At 44.8% G+C, this 21809-nt stretch overlaps 1 protein-coding gene across 1 annotated transcript in view; it reads right to left on the bottom strand.

Moving 5' to 3' along the window:
• Positions 1-21809, bottom strand: part of LOC135106742 (RAC serine/threonine-protein kinase-like) — a 181323-nt gene that overhangs the window by 131995 nt on the left and 27519 nt on the right. The window contains exon 3 of the mRNA XM_064016010.1: positions 17236-17348. Coding sequence (XP_063872080.1) covers positions 17236-17348 — 113 coding nt within the window. The remainder of the gene's footprint in view (positions 1-17235; positions 17349-21809) is intronic.

The raw sequence follows: 21809 nt of genomic DNA, 5'->3' as shown, positions 1-21809 counted from the left end.
TAGAGCAGCCGACATCATCTCCTTGCCAAACCACACAGCACCTAAGTGCATTCTTGGGAGCAGAGACTAGAGGCAAGACATCACTGAGTTGCCAAGTAGAAGTGTTGCCAGATCTCTCAAGGAATGACACTATGGCAGGATAATTTTATTAAGCACAATTTTTATATATGTTTTGCCTGCAGTGCATGTAGCTATATATACAGTGAACCTTGGTTCTCAAACTTAATTTGTTCCTGAATGTTGTTTAAAATCCAAAATGTTTAGAAACCAAAACTATTTTCCCAAAGGGAATCAATGTAAAATGGATTAATTCATTTGTGGACACCTGTCCACCATGCCTTAGCAGCTTATGACAGACGCTCTCACAACCAAGATGGCCACTTTGTAACATCTCTAGCTCCAAAATTATTTATCCAGAAAGGATGTATTGAATGAGCTTAGTGACAAAGAACTCATCAGAAAATACTGTTTAGACCGTGCAGTGCAGATATTCTCTGTCACCAATCTAGTGACGGAAGCCTTACAGAGTGACACAGAAAAGAGCAACCCACTTACCACCAAACTGAAGATGATCATAACACTTAGACATCTTGGTACTAGGAGAAGTGACTGGGGAAATGCAGCTGTGCAGTAGTGATGGCATTGTGGGGTCATCAAGAGAGCTACCTGGATTATTCCTGACCAGAAACTGTTTTTTTACATTGCAACTCTTCAATGGGATCACATTTACAGTAAAATCCCTCTCATCCAGCATTCGAGTATCCGGCAGCTTCAAGTATCCGGCACATTTTTCCCCGAGCCTTAAAATCAATAAAAAATCAATGTGTACTCATAAAATCAATTAAATTATGATTAATTATGAGGACGGCACAATCCAAGAGTTCCAAAAATAGTTTAATGTTAAGGATGCAATATTCATGGCTTCACTTGCTTGGCTAGACGTTAAAAGGCAAACATTGATGTGATGTTGGCGCAAATTGTACCCTTTGATGATGTGTGATGATGAGAATGATGAGGAGTTTGAAAGGTTTGTAGGTGGCATGAAAAATTCGGTGGTGAGCGAGCTGAGGGAAATGGTGGGAAATGTGCAACTTAAAGTGACAGATGAAGCGTTACAGGAATGGGTGGACGTGGATGAAAATCAGGCCATAACATTCACTCTCACAGACGAGGAACTTATCAACGCTGTAGTAGATCATTTAGAGAAAATTAGTGATGATACTGATGATGATGATGATGATAATGAGCCTAAAGTAACTTGGGAACAGGCTGTGAAACACATAGCTGGCTTTGTCAGGTTTGCTGAGCAGTGCACATACATGTCAACCCAAGATGTTATGACCCTTCACTGCATTGAGAATGAGTTTTTGCTGCAAAGAAGGAGCTGCAAACAAGGAGACATTAGAAACTATTTTAAAGTAGCTTGTAAGGGAAAAGAAGTGAGGCAAACAAGTACAGAATCTGATGATGTTGATGACCCGCAGAGTGTTGAATAAGAGGTGTGGGGAGCGAAAAAGTGTCACAAACACTCGTACATTTTCATATCTTTATTGTATGCTATACATGTTGGCTAATATTGAATAAAGCAAATAAGTGTATACGTACTTTATTTTTGTAACCCATCAACTTATTTATAAGAGGAAAGTATTAAAGAGAATGTCAGTACAGTAGTATTGTGTGTTGGTGAGTGTGAGGTGGCAGCGCGGGTGGCGACGCGCAGCACGGCGATCAGCTGATCTTTGTTATGGTAAGATGCGTGAGTGTAGGGTGGTGATTGTGGACATAATTTCACTTCTATTCAAGTATCCGGCATGCTTCAAGTATCCGGCATGTCGGCGGTCCCGTTGATGCCGGATAAGAGGGATTTTACTGTACTTTATTTCAAAGATTGAATTACTGTCTTATCCACTGTCTCTCTCCTCCAAATACATAAAAATGAAGGAAATATTTATAGACACTATAAATTAGTAATAAACAGCAGCTTTTGCCATGTCTCTTACTATTTAAAATCAAGTAACTTTGTTCAAGAATTGAATTACAGTACAGCATCCGAAGCAATTATGAGTTCAAAATTTTTCAAAAACCGATTTGCTCAAAAAAGGGAAGTGTTCAGTAACGGAGATTCCACTGTGTATTTATGTATGTATGTATGTATGCATGTGTGTGTGTGTGTGTGTGTGTGTGTGTGTGTGTGTGTGTGTGTATATATATATATATATATATATATATATATATATATATATATATATATATATATATATATATATATATATATATATACACCTGCCAAAATGATAATTGCTCCCAATAAGGTGTAAAGCACTGGATCAGGGGGTGCTGTAAAATTATCAATAACCCAGCTGTGACCTCACTGAACAATTCCCACTGTGTCTCATAAGAACCTAAGAACATAAGAAATAAGGGAAGCTGCAAGAAGCAACCAGGCTTACACGTAGCAGTCCCTGACAGTCCCGTGGCAGTACCACAACACAAAGGAGCAGTAACAGCCTATCCTCTGAAGACAACTCTCTTCCTTCACACAAAACTACACACACATCCTTCACTCAAAATTCTCAATTCAATATGGTGACTCCAATACCAGCCTTGGAGTCCCTGTCTGGGGAGGGGACCATGAATGTCCCCAGGTCGGATTGCTCTTCTGGTATGAACCCTATGTGTCTTGACACCCCTCTCAACTTTTTCTACATTAACTTTTGCAACATTCACAGCATTATATCAAATTTTCAATCTGTAGAACACCACCTCTCCTCCACTAAATCTCATCTTCTTTTCCTCACCGAAACACAGGTGTCTAAGGCAACTGAGAGTAGCCTCTTTTCTGCTTCCTCCTACTTTCTCTATCCTCATTTGCAAACAGTCTGCAAACTCTTTGCAAACAGTTTGCAAATGGTTTCCAAGGATTTTGCAAACTGTTTGGAAACAAAGTTTATAAGCTGTTTCCAAACAGTTTGCAAACTGTTTCCTAACTGTTTCCAAACTGTTTCCAAACAGTTTCCAAACAGTTTCCAAACAATTTGCAAACTGTTTCCAAACAGTTTGCAAACTGTTTCCAAACAGTTTGCAAACTGTTTCCAAACTGTTTCCAAACAGTTTCCAAACTGTTTGCAAATGGTTTCCAAACAATTTTTCATATGTATTTGTTTCCCATCCAGAATGGAAAACACTGTATGTGTGTGTGTGTGTGTGTGCGACAGAGGTGATGAATCAGTACCAGCTTGAGGCTTGGAGTGACAACACCATGTGGTCAGCAGAAAAAAATCTAGAGCTTATTGAACTGCTGCATTCATCCCCAGCATTGTGGGATGTACAATGTGTGCATTACAGTGCAATAGCCAGTCTGATAGAGGGTGAAATGGCCTTTCTGTATTTTGTATCCTTTAGAGAAATTTGGGTGTCACCATCCATAAAAGTATTTCAGTCATGGACATCTGGAGAAAATTGGTGAAACCTGCTCAGATCTGCCAGAAGCAGTTCACCATGAAAGGGTTTTTTTTTCAAAAAATTTCCTCACCTATCTCTTTTCTTTTCTTGCCCTTCCTTGAGTGTATCAGTAAAAGTGCTAAGTAAAATACTGAGCTAGCTGCAGTAACCTCTACATTCACAGGCATCTTGATGACAACTGAGGTCTGGACAGGAAACAAAGTTTGCAAACAGTTTGGAAACTGCAAACTATTTGCAAACATTGTTTCCAAACAATGTTTCCTGGTGTGGATTGGCCTTAGCTTAACCTGTTCTCATGCCCATGCTCTTAAATCTTCCAAATTTTTCACCATCTGGTTATGGCTACAAAGTCACTCTCAAACTAAATTTATCTGTGTTGCATACCTCTCACATAATTCATCTGACAATAAAAAGTTCTTTAACTACTTAACTTCCAAAGTGGAACACATTCTGACTCTCTTCCCTTATGCAGAGATCTCCATTCTTAGAGACTTCAATGTTTATCATCAGTTTTGTCTTTCCTCTCCTTTCACTGACCATCCTGGTGAACTAGCCTTTAAATTTGCTATCTTCCATGACCTAGAGCAACTGGTGCAACACCCTACTCGTATTCCTGACTGTCTTCGAGATACACCTAACATTATTGACCTTTCCTAACCTCTAATCCTTCTGCTTATGCTGTTACCCTCTCTTCTCCATTGGGCTCCTCCAATCATAATCTCATATCTGTATCTTGTCCTATCACTCCAATCCCTCCTCAGGATCGCCAAAGCAGAGGTGCCTCTTGCATTTTGCCTCTGCTAATTGGGAGGTCCTGTGGAGGAATTATGTTGATTTTCCTTGGAATGACTACTACTTCTGTGTCAGAGACCCATCTCTGTGTGCTGAGTGGATAACAGAGATGATAGTGCCTGGCACGGAGGTATACATCACTCACTCTTTCTCGAACTAAACTTTCCAAACCTTGGTTTAACATAGCCTATTCTTGTGCTATACATTATAGAGAGGTGGCCCACGAAAGGTACTTGAGCCTTTCATCATTTGAATCTCATGTGCTTTATATTTCTGCCCAGAATCATGCCAAGTCTGTTCTCCAGCTACCCAAAAAACTTCTCCATTAATAAAAAAAATGTCAAGATTTTTCTGGATCTAACTCCCATCGAGATTTCTGGCACCTAGCCAAAAACATCTCCAATAACTATGTTTCTTCATCTTTCCCTCCTTTATTTCAACCTGATGGTACCACTGCCATCTCATCTATCTCTAAGGCTGAACCCTTTGCTCAAACCTTTGCTAAAAACTCTACCTTGGACGATTCAGGGCTTGTTCCTCCCTCTCCTCCACCCTCCAACTACTTCATGCTACCCATTAAGATCCTTCACAGTGATATTTTCTATGCCCTCACTGGCCTTAACCCTCGGTAGCCTTATGGAGCTGAAGGTGTTCCTCCTATTGTTTTCCAAAACTGTGCCTCTGTGTTTGCACCTTGCCTAATCAAACTCTTCCAACTCTGTCTATCAACATCTATCTTTCCTTCTTGCTGGAAATTTGCCTACATTCAGTCTGTTCCTAAAATGAGTGACCATTCTAATTCCTCAAACTATCATCCTATTGCTTGATTTCCTGCCTCTCTAAATTTTTTTAACCCATCCTCAACAGGAAAATTATTAAACATGTATAACTTCACAACCTCCTATCTCATTGCAAGTTTAGTTTTTGTTGAGGCCACTCAACTGGTGATCTGGCTTTCCTTACTGAGTCTTGGTCATCCTCTTTTAGGGATTTAGTGAAACTTTTGCTGTTGCTTTAGACATCAAAAGCTTATGATAGAGTCTGGCACAAAGCTTTGATTTCCTAACAACCTTCCTACAGCTTCTAACCTTCTCTCTGTAACTTCATCTCAAGTGTCCTTTCTGACCATTCTATTGCTGTGATAGACAGTCACTGTTCTTCTAAATCTATTAACAGTGGTGTTCCTCAGGATACTGTCCTGTCACCCACTCTCTTCCTATTATTCATCAATGATCTTTTAAACCAAACTTCTTGTCCTATCCACTGCTACGCTGATGATACCACCTTACACTTTTCCATGTCTTTTCATAGCTGTCCAACCCTTCAAGAACTCTAAAAGAGAGGTATGAGTGGAACTCCCCCATGCACGTGCAGCATACTCCATACATGAACAGATAAGGTCCTTGTACAAAGTTAGCAACTGGGAGGGTGATACAAACTGACAGATACGACTCAGAATGCCTAACTTCATAGATGCTATTTTAGCTAGAGATGAGGTGTGAAGTTTCCACTTCTGAATATAAGTAAAGGACAGACCAGGGATGTTCAGTGCAGAAGAGGGGGACAGCTGAGTCACTAAAAAAAGAGGGGATAGTTATCTGGAAGGTTGTGTTGACTTGATAGATGGAAGAATTGAGTTTTTGAGGCAGTGAACAATATTAGGCTTGCTCTGCCCCAATCAGAAATTTTAGAGAGATCAGAAGTCAAGCTTTCTGTGCCTTCCCCATGTGAACTATCTAATGCAGTCCATTTGTGGAACCTCACCTCTTAGCAGCTACCTAACTGTATAAAGGGTGCTGAAGAACATTATTATAGGCTTGTACTTTCTAGATGACAACATAAGATAGAAAATAATCACCACTGTGTTTAGATTAATACTGAAATATGTCTAAATTTTATAGTCCTCTTGTTACCTACTATAAATAGCATAACTATCACTTCAGCAACTTCTGTTGGGGTGAGAAATATTACCTTTCTAATAAAAATTTGGGGCATAGCTGGCAACACTCTAATAAAGACTTATAGCTATACACATGATAATGGATGACTTATAATTTGAAATATGACCTGTGCTCTGTTATCTTTTTCATCTTGAATGATGGTATTTGCATTATAATCTTTCTCAACTGTGAAAAACTGTATACATTTTGATGAAATGCTTCAAAATATCACAGTAAAGGCCCAGGACCACAGCACAAGCAGCAAGCCACCACCACCACCACCACCACCACCACCACCATGGGGCCAGCAACACAGCACAAGCAGCAGGCCACCACCACCACTGCCAAAGTGTAGGCCCAGCAACACAGCACCAGCAGCAGGCCACCACCACCACTGCCAAAGTGTAGGCCCAGCAACACAGCACAAGCAGCAGGCTGCCACCACCACAGTGTGGGCCTAGCACCACAGCACAAGCAACAGGCCACCACCACCACCACCATGTGGGACCATCAACACAGCACAAGCAGCAGGCCGCTGTTGTCACAACAGTGTGAGCCCAGCAACAAGCACAAGTACAGTGCAAGCACAGCACAAGCAGCAGGCCACTCCTACCACCACCACCACCACAATGTGGGCCCAGCACCACAGCAAAAGCAACAGTCACTTCCTCTGCCACAGTGTGCGCCCAGCAACACAGCACAAGCTGCAGACCACCACCATTACCACCACCACAGTGTGGGCCCCAGAAACACAGCACAAGCAGCAGGCCACTGCCACAGTGTGGGCCCAGCAACACAGTGCAAGCAGCAGGCCACTGCCACTACCACTGCCACAGCATGGGCCCAGCAACACAGCACAAACAGCAGGCCACTGCCACCACTGCTGCTGCAGTGTGGGCCAAGCAACACAGCACAAGCAGCAGGCCACCACCACCACAGTGTGGGCCCAGCAGCACAGCGCAAGCAGCAGGCCACCACCACCACCACTGCCACAGTGTGGGCCCAGCACCACATCACAAGCAGCAGGCCACCACCACCACTGCCACAGTGTGGACCCAGAAGCACAGCACAAGCAGCAGGCCTTCACCACCACTGTCACAGTGTGAGCCCAGCAGCACAGCACAAGTAGCAGGCCACCACCACCACCACTGCCACAGTGTGGGCCCAGCACCACAGCGCAAGCAACAGGCCACCACTGCCACAGTGTGGGCCCAGCAGCACAGCACAAGCAGCAGGCCACCACCACCACTGCCACAGTGTGGGCCCAGCACGACAGCACAAGCAGCAGGCCACAATCACCACTACCATAGTGTGGGTCCAGCACCACAGCACAAGCAGCAGGCCACCACCACCACTGCCACAGTGTGGGCCCAGCAGTACAGCACAAGCAGCAGGCCACCACCATTAGTGCCATAGTGTGGGACCAGCACCACAACACAAGCAGCAGGCCAACACCACTGCCACATTGTGGGCCCAGCACCACAGCACAAGCAACAGGCCACGACTGCCACAGTGTGGGCCCAGCAGCACAGCACAGGGCCCAGCAACACAGCACAAGCAACAGGCCACCACCACCACTGCCACAGTGTGGGCCCAGCAGAACAGCACAAGCAGCAGGCCACCACCACCACCACTGCCACAGTGTGGGACCAGCACCACAGCACAAGCAGCAGGCTACCACCACCAGTGACACAGTGTGGGCCCAGCAGCACAGCACAAGCAGCAGGCCACCACCACCACTGCCACAGTGTGGGTCCAGCACCACAGCACAAGCAGCAGGCTACCACCACCACTGCCACAGTGTGGGCCCAGCACCACAGCACAAGCTACAGGCCACCATCACCACTGCCACAATGTGGGCCCAGCAGCACAGTACAAGCAACAGGCCACTAACACCACAGCACAGTGTGGGCACAGCACCAGAGCACAAGCAGCAGGCCACTACCACCACCATGGCCACAGTGTGGGCACAGCACCATAGCACGAGCAGTAGGCCTCCACCACCACTGCCACAGTGTGGGCCCAGCACCACAGCACAAGTAACAGGACACCACCACCACTGCCACAGTGTGGGCCCAGCAGTACAGCACAAGCAGCAGGCCATCACCACCACTGCCACAGTGTGGGCCAAGCACCACAGCACAAGTAACAGGCCACCACCACCACTGCCACAGTGTGGGCCCAGCAGTACAGCACAAGCAGCAGGCCATCACCACCACTGCCACAGTGTGGGCCCAGCAGTACAGCACAAGCAGCAGGCCATCACCACCACTGCCACAGTGTGGGCCAAGCACCACAGCACAAGCAGCAGGCCACCACCACCACTGCCACAGTGGGCCAAGCACCACAGCACAAGCAGCAGGCCACCACCACCACTGCCACAGTGTGGGCCAAGCACCACAGCACAAGCAGCAGGCCACCACCACCACTGCCACAGTGTGGGCCAAGCACCACAGCACAAGCAGCAGGCCACCACCACCACTGCCACAGTGTGGGCCAAGCACCACAGCACAAGCAGCAGGCCACCACCACCACTGCCACAGTGTAGGCCCAGCAGCACAGCTCAAGCAGCAGGCCACCACCACCACTACCACAGTGTGGAACTAGCACCACAGCACAAGCAGCAGGCCACCACCACCACCACCACTGCCACAGTGTGGGCCCAGCACCACAGCACAAGCAGCAGGCCACCACCACCACCACCACTGCCACAGTGTGGGCCCAGCACCACAGCATAAGCAGCAGGCTGCCACCACCACTGCCACAGTGTAGGCCCAGCTCCACAGCACAAGCAACAGGCCACCACTGCCACAGTGTGGGCACAGCACCACAGAACAAGCAACAGGCCACCACCACCACTGCCACAGTGTGGGTCCAGAACCACAACACAAGGAGCACCACTGCCAAAGTGTGGGCCCAGCACCACAGCACAAGCAGCAGGCCACCACCACCACTGCCACAATGTGGGCCTAGCAGCACAGTACAAGCAGCAGGCCACTAACACCACAGCACAGTGTGGGCCCAGCACCAGAGCATGAGCAGCAAGCCACTACAACCACCACTGCCACAGTGTGGGTCCAGCACCACAGCAAAAGCAGTAGGCCTCCACCACCACTGCCACGGTGTGGGCCCAGCACCATAGCACAAGCAACAGGCCACCACCACCACTGCCACAGTGTGGGCCCAGCAGTACAGCACAAGCAGCAGGCCATCACCACCACTGCCACAGTGTGGGCCCAGCAGTACAGCACAAGCAGCAGGCCATCACCACCACTGCCACAGTGTGGGCCAAGCACCACAGCACAAGCAGCAGGCCACCACCACCACTGCCACAGTGTGGGCCCATCAGCATATTTCAAGCAGCAGGCCAACACCACCACTGCCACAGTGTGGGCCCAGGAGCACAGCACAAGCAGCAGGCCATCACCACCACCACTACCACAGTGTGTACCCAGCACCACAGTACAAGCACCAGGCCACCACCATCAATGTCACAGTGTGAGCCCAGCAGCACAGCACAAGCAGCAGGCCACCACCACCACCACTGCCACAGTGTGGGTCCAGCACCACAGCAGAAGCAGCAGGCCACCACCACCACCACTACCACAGTGTGTACCCAGCACCACAGTACAAGCAGCAGGCCACCACCACCAATGTCACAGTGTGAGCCCAGCAGCACAGCACAAGCAGCAGGCCACCACCACCACCACTGCCACAGTGTGGGCCCAGCACCACAGCACAAGCAGCAGGCCACCATCACCACTGCCACAGTGTGGGCCCAGTACCACAACACAAGCAGCAGGCCACCACCACCACTGCCACAGTGTGGGCGCAATACCACAGTACAAGCAGCAGGCTGCTGCTGCCACCACCATTCGTCCCAGTGTGATGTTAGCATTTAAGATTTCTTGCATATTTTTCAGGGATTATTTTGCCTGTTTTGGCTGTCGTTTTATTTCATTATATAACTAATTTTCATGATGACATTATATTTATTGCAGAATATTAAATATGAACTGATTCATAAGTTTTTCTGGATGTAGAATCCATCATCCCTAGAGGTTAGCATGAGAAAGAAATTGTGGAGGTGAGTCTGGACACTTGTCAGAAAACACTTGTGGTATCAACCTTCCTGAACCTCCCTCATCTCAACCTTACAGCCATCAACCTCATTATTACTACAGGAATCATTATCATCATCACCATCCTCCATATCTGAGATACATTTATCCTTGCTACTGTCAAAAGATGACTGGGGAGTGTGGAAAATCAAAGCAGTAGGACAGCAGTTTGAGGGATTAGAGTGGTCATCCTTTTTTTGGAACAGGACAAATACAGGGCAAACTTTTCAGCAAGAGCAAAAGGTAGATGCTGACAAAGAGAGTTGTTAGAGTCTCACTAGACAAGGTGCATGGAAGCAGTTTCAGAGAACAATAGGGGGGACCCCATCAGGTCCATAAGCCTTCCAAGGATTAGTGCCAGTGCAAGCATGGAAAACAACATTGCGAAGGACCTTACTGGGTGGCATGAAATAGTCAGAGGGTGGAGGAGAGGAAGGAGCAGGACTTGAATCACCCAAGGTAGAGCTGTTAGTAAAAGTTTGAACAAAGAATTCAGCTTTAGAGATAGATGAGATGGCAGTGGTGCCATCAGGTTAAAACAAAGGAGGAAAAGATAAAGAAGCAAAGTTATTAGAGATATCTTTGGCTAGGGGCTAAAAGTCACAAAGGGAGTTAGATCTAGAAAGATCTTTACATTTTCTACTGATGAAGAAGTTTTAAGCTGGGTGAAGAACAACAGACAGCATGATGACAGGCAGAAATATGGGGTCCATGAGATTCAGGTGATGGAAGGTTCAAATACCATTTGTGAACCACCAATCTATCATGTGTAACAGCACAAAAACAGGCTGTGTTAAATCAAGGTTTGGAAGGTTTAGGTCAAGAGAAAGAGTGAGGAATGTACACCTCTATGCCAGACACTATCACCTATGTTATGCGCTCAGCATACAGACAGGTCTCTGACACAGAAGCAGCAGTCATTCCAATGTCAATTATAGAATAATACCTCCTCAAGTCCCCCCCAATTAGCAGAGGCAAGACACCAGAGGCACCTCCACTTTGGGGAACCTGAGGAAAGACTGAAGCTCACATTCCTTTGAGACTACAAGAACTACTGTAAATTTCCCTCACTGGCCAAATACAAAATGAGGATTTGATTCTTGCTGTCTTTTAATAATACTGATGATACAACTAAAAATTTTCTTTGTCGTTCTTGGATGGGTCTTGTGATATGATGTTTCCATATCTATGACATCACAAATACTTCACCAAATTCCTAATAAATCACTCACTAACACCTGTTATTTTAATTTTCTTTCTTTTATTGTTTGTCCCATCTTATATAAATTAGTAATCTATAAAATAATGTCAGAAGACAATGTCTTATTCTTTCCCATAACACTGAGGTAGGTTGGGGGCTGGGTTGCTGGAAGGTGAAGAGAAGACCATCTACTCTATCAGTCAAGAAGTGACAAGTCAGGGAGATTCTTTCTTCCGTAGAGACTACTCCCTTATATTGGTGCATGATGAAGGCAAATTGCATAGTCATACTTTGTACTGTCTTATAGCCCAGTCCCACAGAACTATGGATGAAATACGAATGAATCGAGGATGCCAATTTTGCTGGGTTCCAGCCGTCTGCAAGCATCTGCAGCAAAAATGCACTTTTTTCCGCAATACTGTGTGAATATGAACCATATGAATTACACATGTATTGAGATTGTGTCACTGATGTATTACGAACAAAAGCGGAAAGCATTGCAGAAGCCATCCGGTGGTGAAAAATACCATTATATCAGGCCGGATGTATTGCGAGTATTGTGGGTATAAAACGGATACAATGCGGAAAAATAGCATATATTTTGCGTATGTATTGCAAAAGCAGAGTGGACGCATTACAAACAAAGCAAAAGAATAGCGAATGCGTCGCGGAAGCATGGATGATGTAGAGCGGATGTATCCTGGGGACGCCGGATGCACTGCGCATGTGCGGCATTTGGGTTGCAGAGGTTAAAACAGGGTGGGTGCTCCATTTTCTAACCAGTATGCCAGCCAACTTGGAAGGAGGAAGATGTCCACCCAACCTCTCAAGATGCCACAGAAGAAGCCGGCCGAGATATCCCAGAAGTCCACCATCAAGAAGATGGCGACGCCCTTGGATTTTGGGTCAACTGCTGCTCCTACCCCAGGCCCTACTCAGAAGCCACTCAAGAAAATGAAGAAGCAGCATGCAACTCTAGTTCCAGAGGATGAGCCTGCCCCATCCCGGGACCAAGTAGCCATGCAGCTTGCACCCAGGGACCAGCCACCTTCACCCAGGACCAGCCTTCTCCAGCCTGGGAATCTCCTGAAGACGAGTCTCCTTCAGGCAGCGACAACTGTGAAGAGCCTCCTTCAGCCATGGACGGCCCAGAAGTCCAGCCTCCTCCAGCCAGGGCACCTGGTGACCAGCAGGAAGAAGACTCCACCCCTGACGATCCTCCCTCCTAGCTCTCCCAAGGCAAGGGCAGTTACAAGTCCAAGAAGCCCCAGAAGAACTTCCAGCTGACACCAGAGCAGGAGGACAATCTTCTGGAATGGTTGAGGGAAAATGACCTCCTCTGGCGCCAGGGGCATATGCAATTCAAGGACATCCAGAAGAGGAGGAGCCTGTGGGAGAAGAAGGCGCAGGAGTTTGGCCTTACAATTGAGCATATCCAGGGCTGGTGGAGGGGAATGCACACCTGGTTCATGAAGCTGCACAAGGTCAAGAATGGGCAGGTGACGAAGAAGCTGACCAACCGAGAGATGTACGTCCTGTAGAAGTGCAGCTTCTACGAGGGACAGCTATGGCACCAGTCCACAACGCCACTAAAGCCAGTGAGTAATGTTTTCAAAGTTGTTTTTTATAACTGTTAGCAATGTTTTCCAAATGAGAGATCATAATTGTTTATAGCAATATTTAAAAAAATATTTGTAAGATTTTCCAGGTTATTTTTCAAAACTTTTTAGTAATGCTTTCCAATTTGTTTGTCATAATTCTTAGTAATGTTTTACAAATTATTCTTCATAATTTCTTCATCTTTCTTGCCTTCTTGTAAACTCAAGAAATTCATCCCTTTTCAGCTTGCTCGGGATGTGGAGGCAGACGCTCTAGGACAGCCTTGGATGCTGGTGATGGACCTGCTAGTGATGGTGCTGCTGGTGCTGGCCTGCCAGTAAACCCCGATTCGGGCCAGGACCAGCTTCTCTCCCAGCTTGAGAGGGGCGCTGTCAAGCTGTTCAGGACTCACAAGCGCCCAGCCGCCGGCACCAGGAGGAGGACTGCCACGGAGGAGGAAGATGTGCTAAAGGACATCCAGGAAAACATGAAAGTCAGCACTGAACTGTTGTCTCAGTTAGTTCACAAGGGTGACCAGGGACCCAGGGAGCCCTTCATCACGTACCTGTCAGAGAGTCTGAGGAACACTCCCCGAGGATCAGTACCAGGTGGTGATGAAGCATTTCACGTCTTTCCTCCACAATCTTCCTCATCCTGCGGCAACTCCTGTGCAGCACCAGTGGCAGTCTTCACAGCCACTGCAGTACCCATTCAGCCAGCCCCAGAACTACTCGCAGCAGCAGTACCCCCTCCAAACACCGACCTTCCAGCAGGCACCCAGCACCACCTCCCTCCAGACAACCCAGGAGTCGACGCAGCCCCAGTACACAATGATGAGACGGTCGACGAGCACCCCATCTACCAGCAGTGCCCCAGGAGTTGCCTCTACCCCCGTATCTTCAGCCCTGGCCGGTGCCCACAACGTGCTGAATGTGACGCTAGGGAGCATCAACCTCAGTGGTTTAGCTGATGTCAGCAACAGCTTCTTCAGATCCATTGGGAACCTCAATATGCCCAGACTTGCCACCCCCCGGGGAGATGGAGCACTGGAGTAGTGTCAGCAAATGTATTTTTCCATTTTAAATGTAGTATTTTCTGCTGTAATTATATTTCATTTTATTAATAAAGATGTATTTTTCCCTTTTCAATTTATGTTTGATTTCTATTTGTCCCTTGACCATTTATTAATTGATATTAAACTGTCACAGAATAATTAAGAAGCTATTACCACCTATCATTGAATAATGAACTATCACTGAATAATTAAGAAGCTACTACCATCTATAACTGAATAATGAACTATAATGAATTAAGAAACTGGGAGCCGCCGTGGTACAGTGGAACCGCGCGCGCTTTGGGGGCCAAGTGGTCATCAGGCGCACGGGTTTCGAATCCTGGCTACGGTCCGAGGGTAGGAAGGGCATCCACTCGGGGTAACGGTTCCCAAATGCCAAATCCAAAAGTCCTTCATCAGGAGGCACCGTCTCAGCCCTAACAGACTAGGGAAAACTAGACGTAAAAAAAAAAAAAAAAAAAAAAAAAAAAAAAAAAAAAAAAAATTAAGAAACTATACTAAAAAAAGAAACTAGTATATTATATATCATATATTGATAGAAAAATATACTGAATAACAAACAATTATTGAAATGTGGATAGAAAAACATAAAAAGTGAACTTCAATTTATTGCAATATTTCACAAGAAAAAATTTCCACAAAAAATACAAGTTACAATGCAGTACAAAAGATAAATATAGAACTTCTAGACATGCTTGTGAATACAAAGAAGACATAAGTAAAATAAATTAATTGCCAAATTTCTAATGCAAACAACTTCAGTACACAATGTCCATACAGTCCAAACATTTCCTTGTTATACATCCACCATCCCATCCTGCCATGGAACAGCACCATCTGGGGAGTTGCACCAGTGCTTCAGTAGGTTCCACTGCTTCTTCCCTTCTTTGGAATCCCTGTTTGGTGCTTACACGTCCATGGTGTCTTGCAGGTTCTGTCCCCTTCTCCAGGCTCCTGGCTCCATCTCTCCATTTGGCAAATGCCGGTCAAGCAACTGGTTCTGCAGCACAGGGTAGTGGCTGTGCATCAGGTTGTGCATGCCTTCACGATGAGCCTGACTGTGTCTGCATGGTGCTGCATGGTAGTGAGCATGACCTGAAACCTGTTCACCATAATGCCAAAGGCATTCTCCACCACTCTCCTGGCCATTGACAACCTTTAGTTGTAGATGCACTCCTCCCTGGTCATGTTCCTGGTGCTGTAAGGCTTCATCAGGTATGTTCTCATGGAGAAAGCGTCATCACCCACAATGAAGTAGGGAACATCTTGTGTGTCATTGGGCAGGGGATCAGGACGTGGCCAACCCATGATGATGTTGTTCTCTTCAGCTCACTGTGGTTGAACATCTGGGCATCTGATGCTGAACCATTCCCAGACACGTCTGCCCACAGGAACTTATAGTCTGAACTGACCATGACCAACAGTATGATGCTGAAGAAGCCCTTATAGTTGTAGTATTCAGAGCCTGTCTTGGGGGAGCTTTGCATACAACATGCTTGCCATCAATGGCCCCAATGGTGTGGGGAAAGTTCCATTTCTGCATCCATTCATTGGAGAGTTGGCACCATCCTTCATCATTGCTAGGGCATGTGAAATGCTCCTCCAGGTACTCCTCCAATAGCCTGACAGACTTCTCTCACAACTTTGCAGATGGTATTGTGTGGCACCCTCCAGCCATACCCCATGTCCCTGTATTTGGTTCCAGAGGCCAAGTGCCGCAGGATAACTGCCAACTTCAGTCCAGGCTCCAAGTTTGCTCTGTAGTTGGTGCTTGGCCTGGTGAGTCTTGGAGTTAGCCTGTTTAATAATTCATCAAACATGGCTGAGAACATCCTCATGAAGTTCTGGAAGGAACTTGGATCCTCATTTTGCAGCTCCACCATCAGCTTATCATAGATCCCCAACTTCAGTCTTCTGCCAATCCAGAATCTGACCCAGACTGATCTTGACCGTCTTTTTTGTCTTCTTTCCTGGAGCACTTGCAAAAGTTGTGCAACTTGACTGTTATGTTGTTGGGTGAAAGCAACATCTTTGAGAGTCCATGGTATATAGGTGTATACTCTTCCAGAACCAGATGACAATTGATGTGAGTCCAGTTCTGGCTCACTTTATATACAATCTTGGCTTACCATTATCCAATCGCTATTGGTTCGCAAATTATATGCTACGTATTTGGAATGCATTCTTATAATTCGTAGTATGGATGTGCTAGGTATGCTATACATTCAGTATACATACACGATACATACGCTCCCATTTCGCTACCAACATGCAATTACCCATGAGTTGCGGATAAAGGCCGAACACAGAGAATAACAGTGGATGTATTGCGCATGGATTGTGTATGTATTGCATATGTATTGCAAATGTATTATGAATCCCATCCGCAACCAAAATACTGTGCAGTTAAAAATCTGGGACCAGAAGAAACACCCAGTGCAGATGCATTGGGAACATGTGTGGAGGTTGGGTAATTGATTTCAGCATGACTCACAAATACAGAGTATGTTTGGTGAATGCCTACCAATTTCATGCACAATTCAGTCGCAATTCACCCACAAGGCCTGTGGGACCGGGCCTTTAGGTGGGGTACACTTTTACAATTAAATTTTGCTGGCCCCTTTCACCAGGCAAACTTTGATGCTCAATACTGCAAAACCAATGTCTGTTTCCTTTCATAATCTCATTACTAGTGTCATTCTGTAGTACAACAGATTCGAATCCTGGCCACAGTCCAAGGGTAGGAAGGGCTAAGTCCCTCTCTAGGAGATTCCCTCCTAGCTCTAATAAACTAGGGAAACTGGATGAAAAAAAATCTTTAGTGGATAAGATTTACAAATTGCATGGAAACAGAACATAAATAGTAATGCATACACTTGGAATAAACTTACATGAAAATCCACTGGCATTAATATGCAAGAATTACTTTTAGCTACTAGAAAACTGCTCTAAAACTTTTAGTAAAGTAATGCAAATTGCACTTGACTTAAAAAATTAATTCTCTTAAATAACAAGAACAGATACCACAACAGCTGATAAACTAACCTGTCACTTGCTGACTGGGCATTAAATGTTCTCTCAATAATAGTTGTCCAATGAAGTCCTCTGATAATGAAGGTGTTTGGTCGTGGCCTTTCAGTTTTCAGGATCTGACATTGCTGAGAAAAGATGGTAACATTAGACAACATGCAATTAAAACAACAAACATTTGATTAGACAAATATATCACATTTCTGAAACATACTACAGCACAAATCATGATGTTATGCACCTCTCTGCTGTGGCAAACAAGTGGTTTATCCACACAAATAATCTGTATATTCAGGTATGTGAGCTGTTGTACATGTAAATACATATACAATACAAAGCACATACATATTTATTTTGACTACCTGCAAATAAGCTGTATATATTGGCAGTAATTTTTCACAGAATTGTATTTCTCAGATTTGCTATTTTTGTTCCATGCACCTCCACACCCACAACTTTTGCCTGTTCTCACTGACCCTTAATAGTGTTCATGTCTCTATTGTTCCATCACCTGCTGTCTCTTAATATGGATGGAACACATGTTTGCTTTCACGTCCAAGAATTATTTCTTATAATGTATAACCACATGAAATGAACAAATTTGACATTTGTTTCCCTACTTTATGAAAACTGATCCAACACACACACAAAGAAAACATAAATCACCTTGAAAAAACATCAATACATGTATTATGGCTGATGTAGGACAGAGAGATGGATAAAGGCATAAAAATCCTCATAAATTAGCATTTGCAACTGAAATTCTTAGAATTGGTTGTACATGTAAGTAATATTGTACAATACTATTTTTCATATTGATGTCCAGTAAATGATGAGAATCAATGTGGCAAGCACAATATCTGGACAAATGCAACACTTGGGCATGCTGGGTACAAATTACGACATATTTCCTGATCTCCATAAGGTCTCTGCATGTGTATCTGCATTTCTTGGAACAGCACCAGGTTGACATGTGACCCTATCCCACTCCTTATCCCTACCCACCCCTATTCTTCAGCAAAAGTGCTGCAAAATTATAGACAAATTATAAAAATATCTGAACAAAGAATGTAAAGCAGTGAAGGCACATGTGTGTTGGTGAATTTAGAGGAAGCTGGATCATACATGTAGTTGAGTGGGCATGCAGGACAAGTGTGAGGCATAAGGATCTGCTAATCTTCATGGAGCAATGTATCAATTAGCATAGAGACCCTGCCATCCTACAATACCCCTATCTCCTCCACATAATCCAGGTTGCAACTTGACTGTTATCAGTTGCCTCAACTTATCCCCACATCGGGCAGCCATTTGACACCACATGCAGGATGTAATGCTGCAACTCCCACCTGTGCCTTGCCACCTACAGTGTTACCTAGACTCAAGTATGTTCCCAGCCTCCAGAGTTTCCCTCCCAGTATTTCACATCACACTGACACCCCAACCCTGCCTGCAGGACTGAGCCATGCTTGGGAGGCACCACACACCACCAAACTGATACTATTTCTTTCAATTTCAATGTAAAATGATTCCATGTGTCACTTCCCCATTCTGTAACATCCCAAGAACTATATACTATCAACATGCATATAAATGCTCCCTGATTTATGAATATTCAAGTTACAAACTTCGACAGATGCCTAGCTCAGGAGCAATACTGAGCCACTTCAAGAAAAAATAATTTGGCTGCACTGCTGCACTACTACCATCTGGGAGTGATGATGTAAAAAAGGCAGGAGCATGTGAAAAGATAATTTACAACCCAGCAAGCAATGGAGGAACAAAGAAGTACCAGAAAGAAGAAATGTAACAGCTGTAGGTACTTAGACAAGTAAACAGAGAAACAAAAATGCAAGGACTACTGCAAAGAGCAACAAGCAGAAGCCCTTCTGTACAAAGCCTACAACAACTGGTTCCACACTGGGTGTGAGGAAATAAGCAAAATTTAAAAAGTCCAATGTGAAAACCAAGGGATGGAAATTTTTTGGTTTTGCAGGAAATGCAGATCTCAGATACAAAATTGCGTCCAGAAGCTGAAGGACGTGGAAGCAAAAGAGCTGGAAAATACTGAAAAAAAGGCAAGACACACAACCTGAAGGAAAGAGTAACATCAAACAATTACAATAGTAGCAGAAAAAAAAGCAAGAGAAATCCAGCAAAAAGGCTGACAAAGGAAAAAAAGGAACAATATGGTCATCTACAACCTACCTGAGCCTACTTAACAAAACCCTGCAGAGAGAGAGAAAGAGTAGAAGAGACCAAAAATTTAAAGTACCTCTTTCAAGGAAAGTTAGGTATTGCGCAAAGCAACATTGAGAAAGTGATTAGACTGGAAAAGAAAAAATCAAGATAGGATAACACCAATACAGAGGAAAACGAAGAATGAAAAAAAAGAAATGGGCAGTACAGTAAAACTCTTGTAACTTGGCACAGTATAACTAAAAATTCAATATAACTCAGCAAAGCAGCAAAATATTCATTAAAAAAAATCAGTTTCAAATTCAAACAAATAACAAAAAAAATGGAAAAATCCATGCATCTCAGCATGTCAAGTTTTAACAACATCCTGTTGTCTACATTCAGCATACCTCACCCACATTTTCTTTGAACAGATATCCACACTTGGGCCACATGCTCTCACTCTCATCTTACCTCAAGGCCTCTGTCTGCTTGGACTACATGACTATAGCAGCCCCTTCATTGGTATGTACTATTTTAGGCTTTTACTGCTGCTGTGTAGTGCAGTTTTCAAAATTTTGACTATTCATACAAATGGGGGAAGGTAATAGGGAATTTGCATAACTCACAAAATTGAACAACTTGGCAAGGCTGAGTAACTATCATGCCGAGTTATGAGGGTTTTACTGTAACTGGAAATGCCAAAGAGCTACACGAGACAGAACAAATATGAGAAAATTGGAATAACTCCAGATATGACTAAGAAAGCATGGGAAGAAAAAAATAAAAAAACTGAGAGAAGGGCTAAAGAGAAAGTGGGAGAAAGGAGGAGATTAGAAAACTATGAAACGGAAAGTAATGAATATAAGAGATGAAACAGAATGTGACACAAGTAACATGATACAGGAGGAAGAAGTTAAACAAACAAGGAATAAAAATATGAAAATTAACAAAATAGAGAAACTAATGAAACACTGTCTAAGCAAAACCCAATAAAAAATAGATGAAATACAGACTCGTAATTCAGACAGAGTAATTCAGTACAAAAATATGACAGCATGAAACACTCAAAAGAACAAGAAGGACTACCAATCCGACAACATAAAGATGGAGCACACCACTACAACTGTAGAACATGGACATCATGCACATGAACATGACCATACACAATATAAATTTTATGTCAGCAAATCATTTGTCTGCTGAAGCTTGCTTCCCCATTTGATAATGCCGCGCTGCCCCACACATCAGGTGCTACGTGGCTCCTGCACTGTTCGGACATATGCAAGTTCTCACTCTCTTCACCAAGTCTTCGTAACTTGCCAGGCTGTCTCCTGTTACACTGGTAGCAAAGCCTTTCACCCATTGTCTGCTTTAGGAGAGGGTTATTGCCCTTTCAAACAAATCCAGGCCAAGGATTTGCCTATGGTGTTTGTTTTGACCGCCAAGTCTTCTGCTGGTGCTGGCTCCCACGGAGCCTCTAACAGAGAAACAAGTAGTACGAGTTGATGCCTTGGAGAGGACAAATCCAGGTGCAAGCACTCTTCTACTCATCACAGGCGCTCAAGGCAAGACCGTACACCACCACTATCAGCAGGGAACCTGCCGACAAAGACAGGCACCTTGACACTACCATAACATGTCTCCCTCACCCTTCCTGTCCTGGAGGGAAGTGCAATGTTACTTGGGCCATGGTAATGGATGCCATTTCTGAGTTAACAGGTGACATGGAGAAATTGCAAGCTGAGAAACAGCAAGGCACACTGGACTCAAGCAGCGCAGGCTCTGGGAGCAGGGCCCCAACCACTAGTGGTGCTGCTTCCGTGTGTTTGGAGGTCCCCACCCTCAGTCTCTTGAGGCTTTAGTTGCTGGCTTAAATGCAGGATTTTCAGGGTTCAGAACCAATGATGATGACAGTGAAGAAGGAGAAATCCATGGCTCACCTATCTGCAGTGTTCTGATGCAAAGCCACATGTGTAGAAACACATGTGGCAGATATGGTGAATCATCTTGATAATGGGATATGTGAGGAAGACTATAGAGAAGTTTTGGAGGATGACACCACCAAGAAGCCCAGCAATTGCCATGCTCTTGACCCTGTTGAGTGCAACATGCAGATTTTAGAGACGCTGAAACCAGATGCTAAACAGGCAGATTTCTGCATGAAGGACATTGATAAAGACTTACTCAAGGCTGCTACTATTATTGTTAAATCACTCACTGTGCTGGACAAATTTGCACAGGAAGAAGGGAACTCTGTGGTGGCTCATGAAGTGAGTGTGCTCAATGGGGCTCTGGCCTTGTTAGGAAATGCGTACCATTGCAACAATCTGGCTAGACGCTTTGTTATCAAGCATGAGATCAATCATAAGTACACCCACTTATGTTTGGATAAGGTTCCCATGACAAGGTTT

The sequence above is a fragment of the Scylla paramamosain genome, chromosome 14 (assembly GCF_035594125.1).
Source record: "Scylla paramamosain isolate STU-SP2022 chromosome 14, ASM3559412v1, whole genome shotgun sequence".
Lineage (NCBI taxonomy): Eukaryota > Metazoa > Arthropoda > Malacostraca > Decapoda > Portunidae > Scylla > Scylla paramamosain.
The sequence above is the reverse complement of the archived record's forward strand: the minus strand, read 5'-3'. Positions and strand labels throughout refer to the sequence as shown.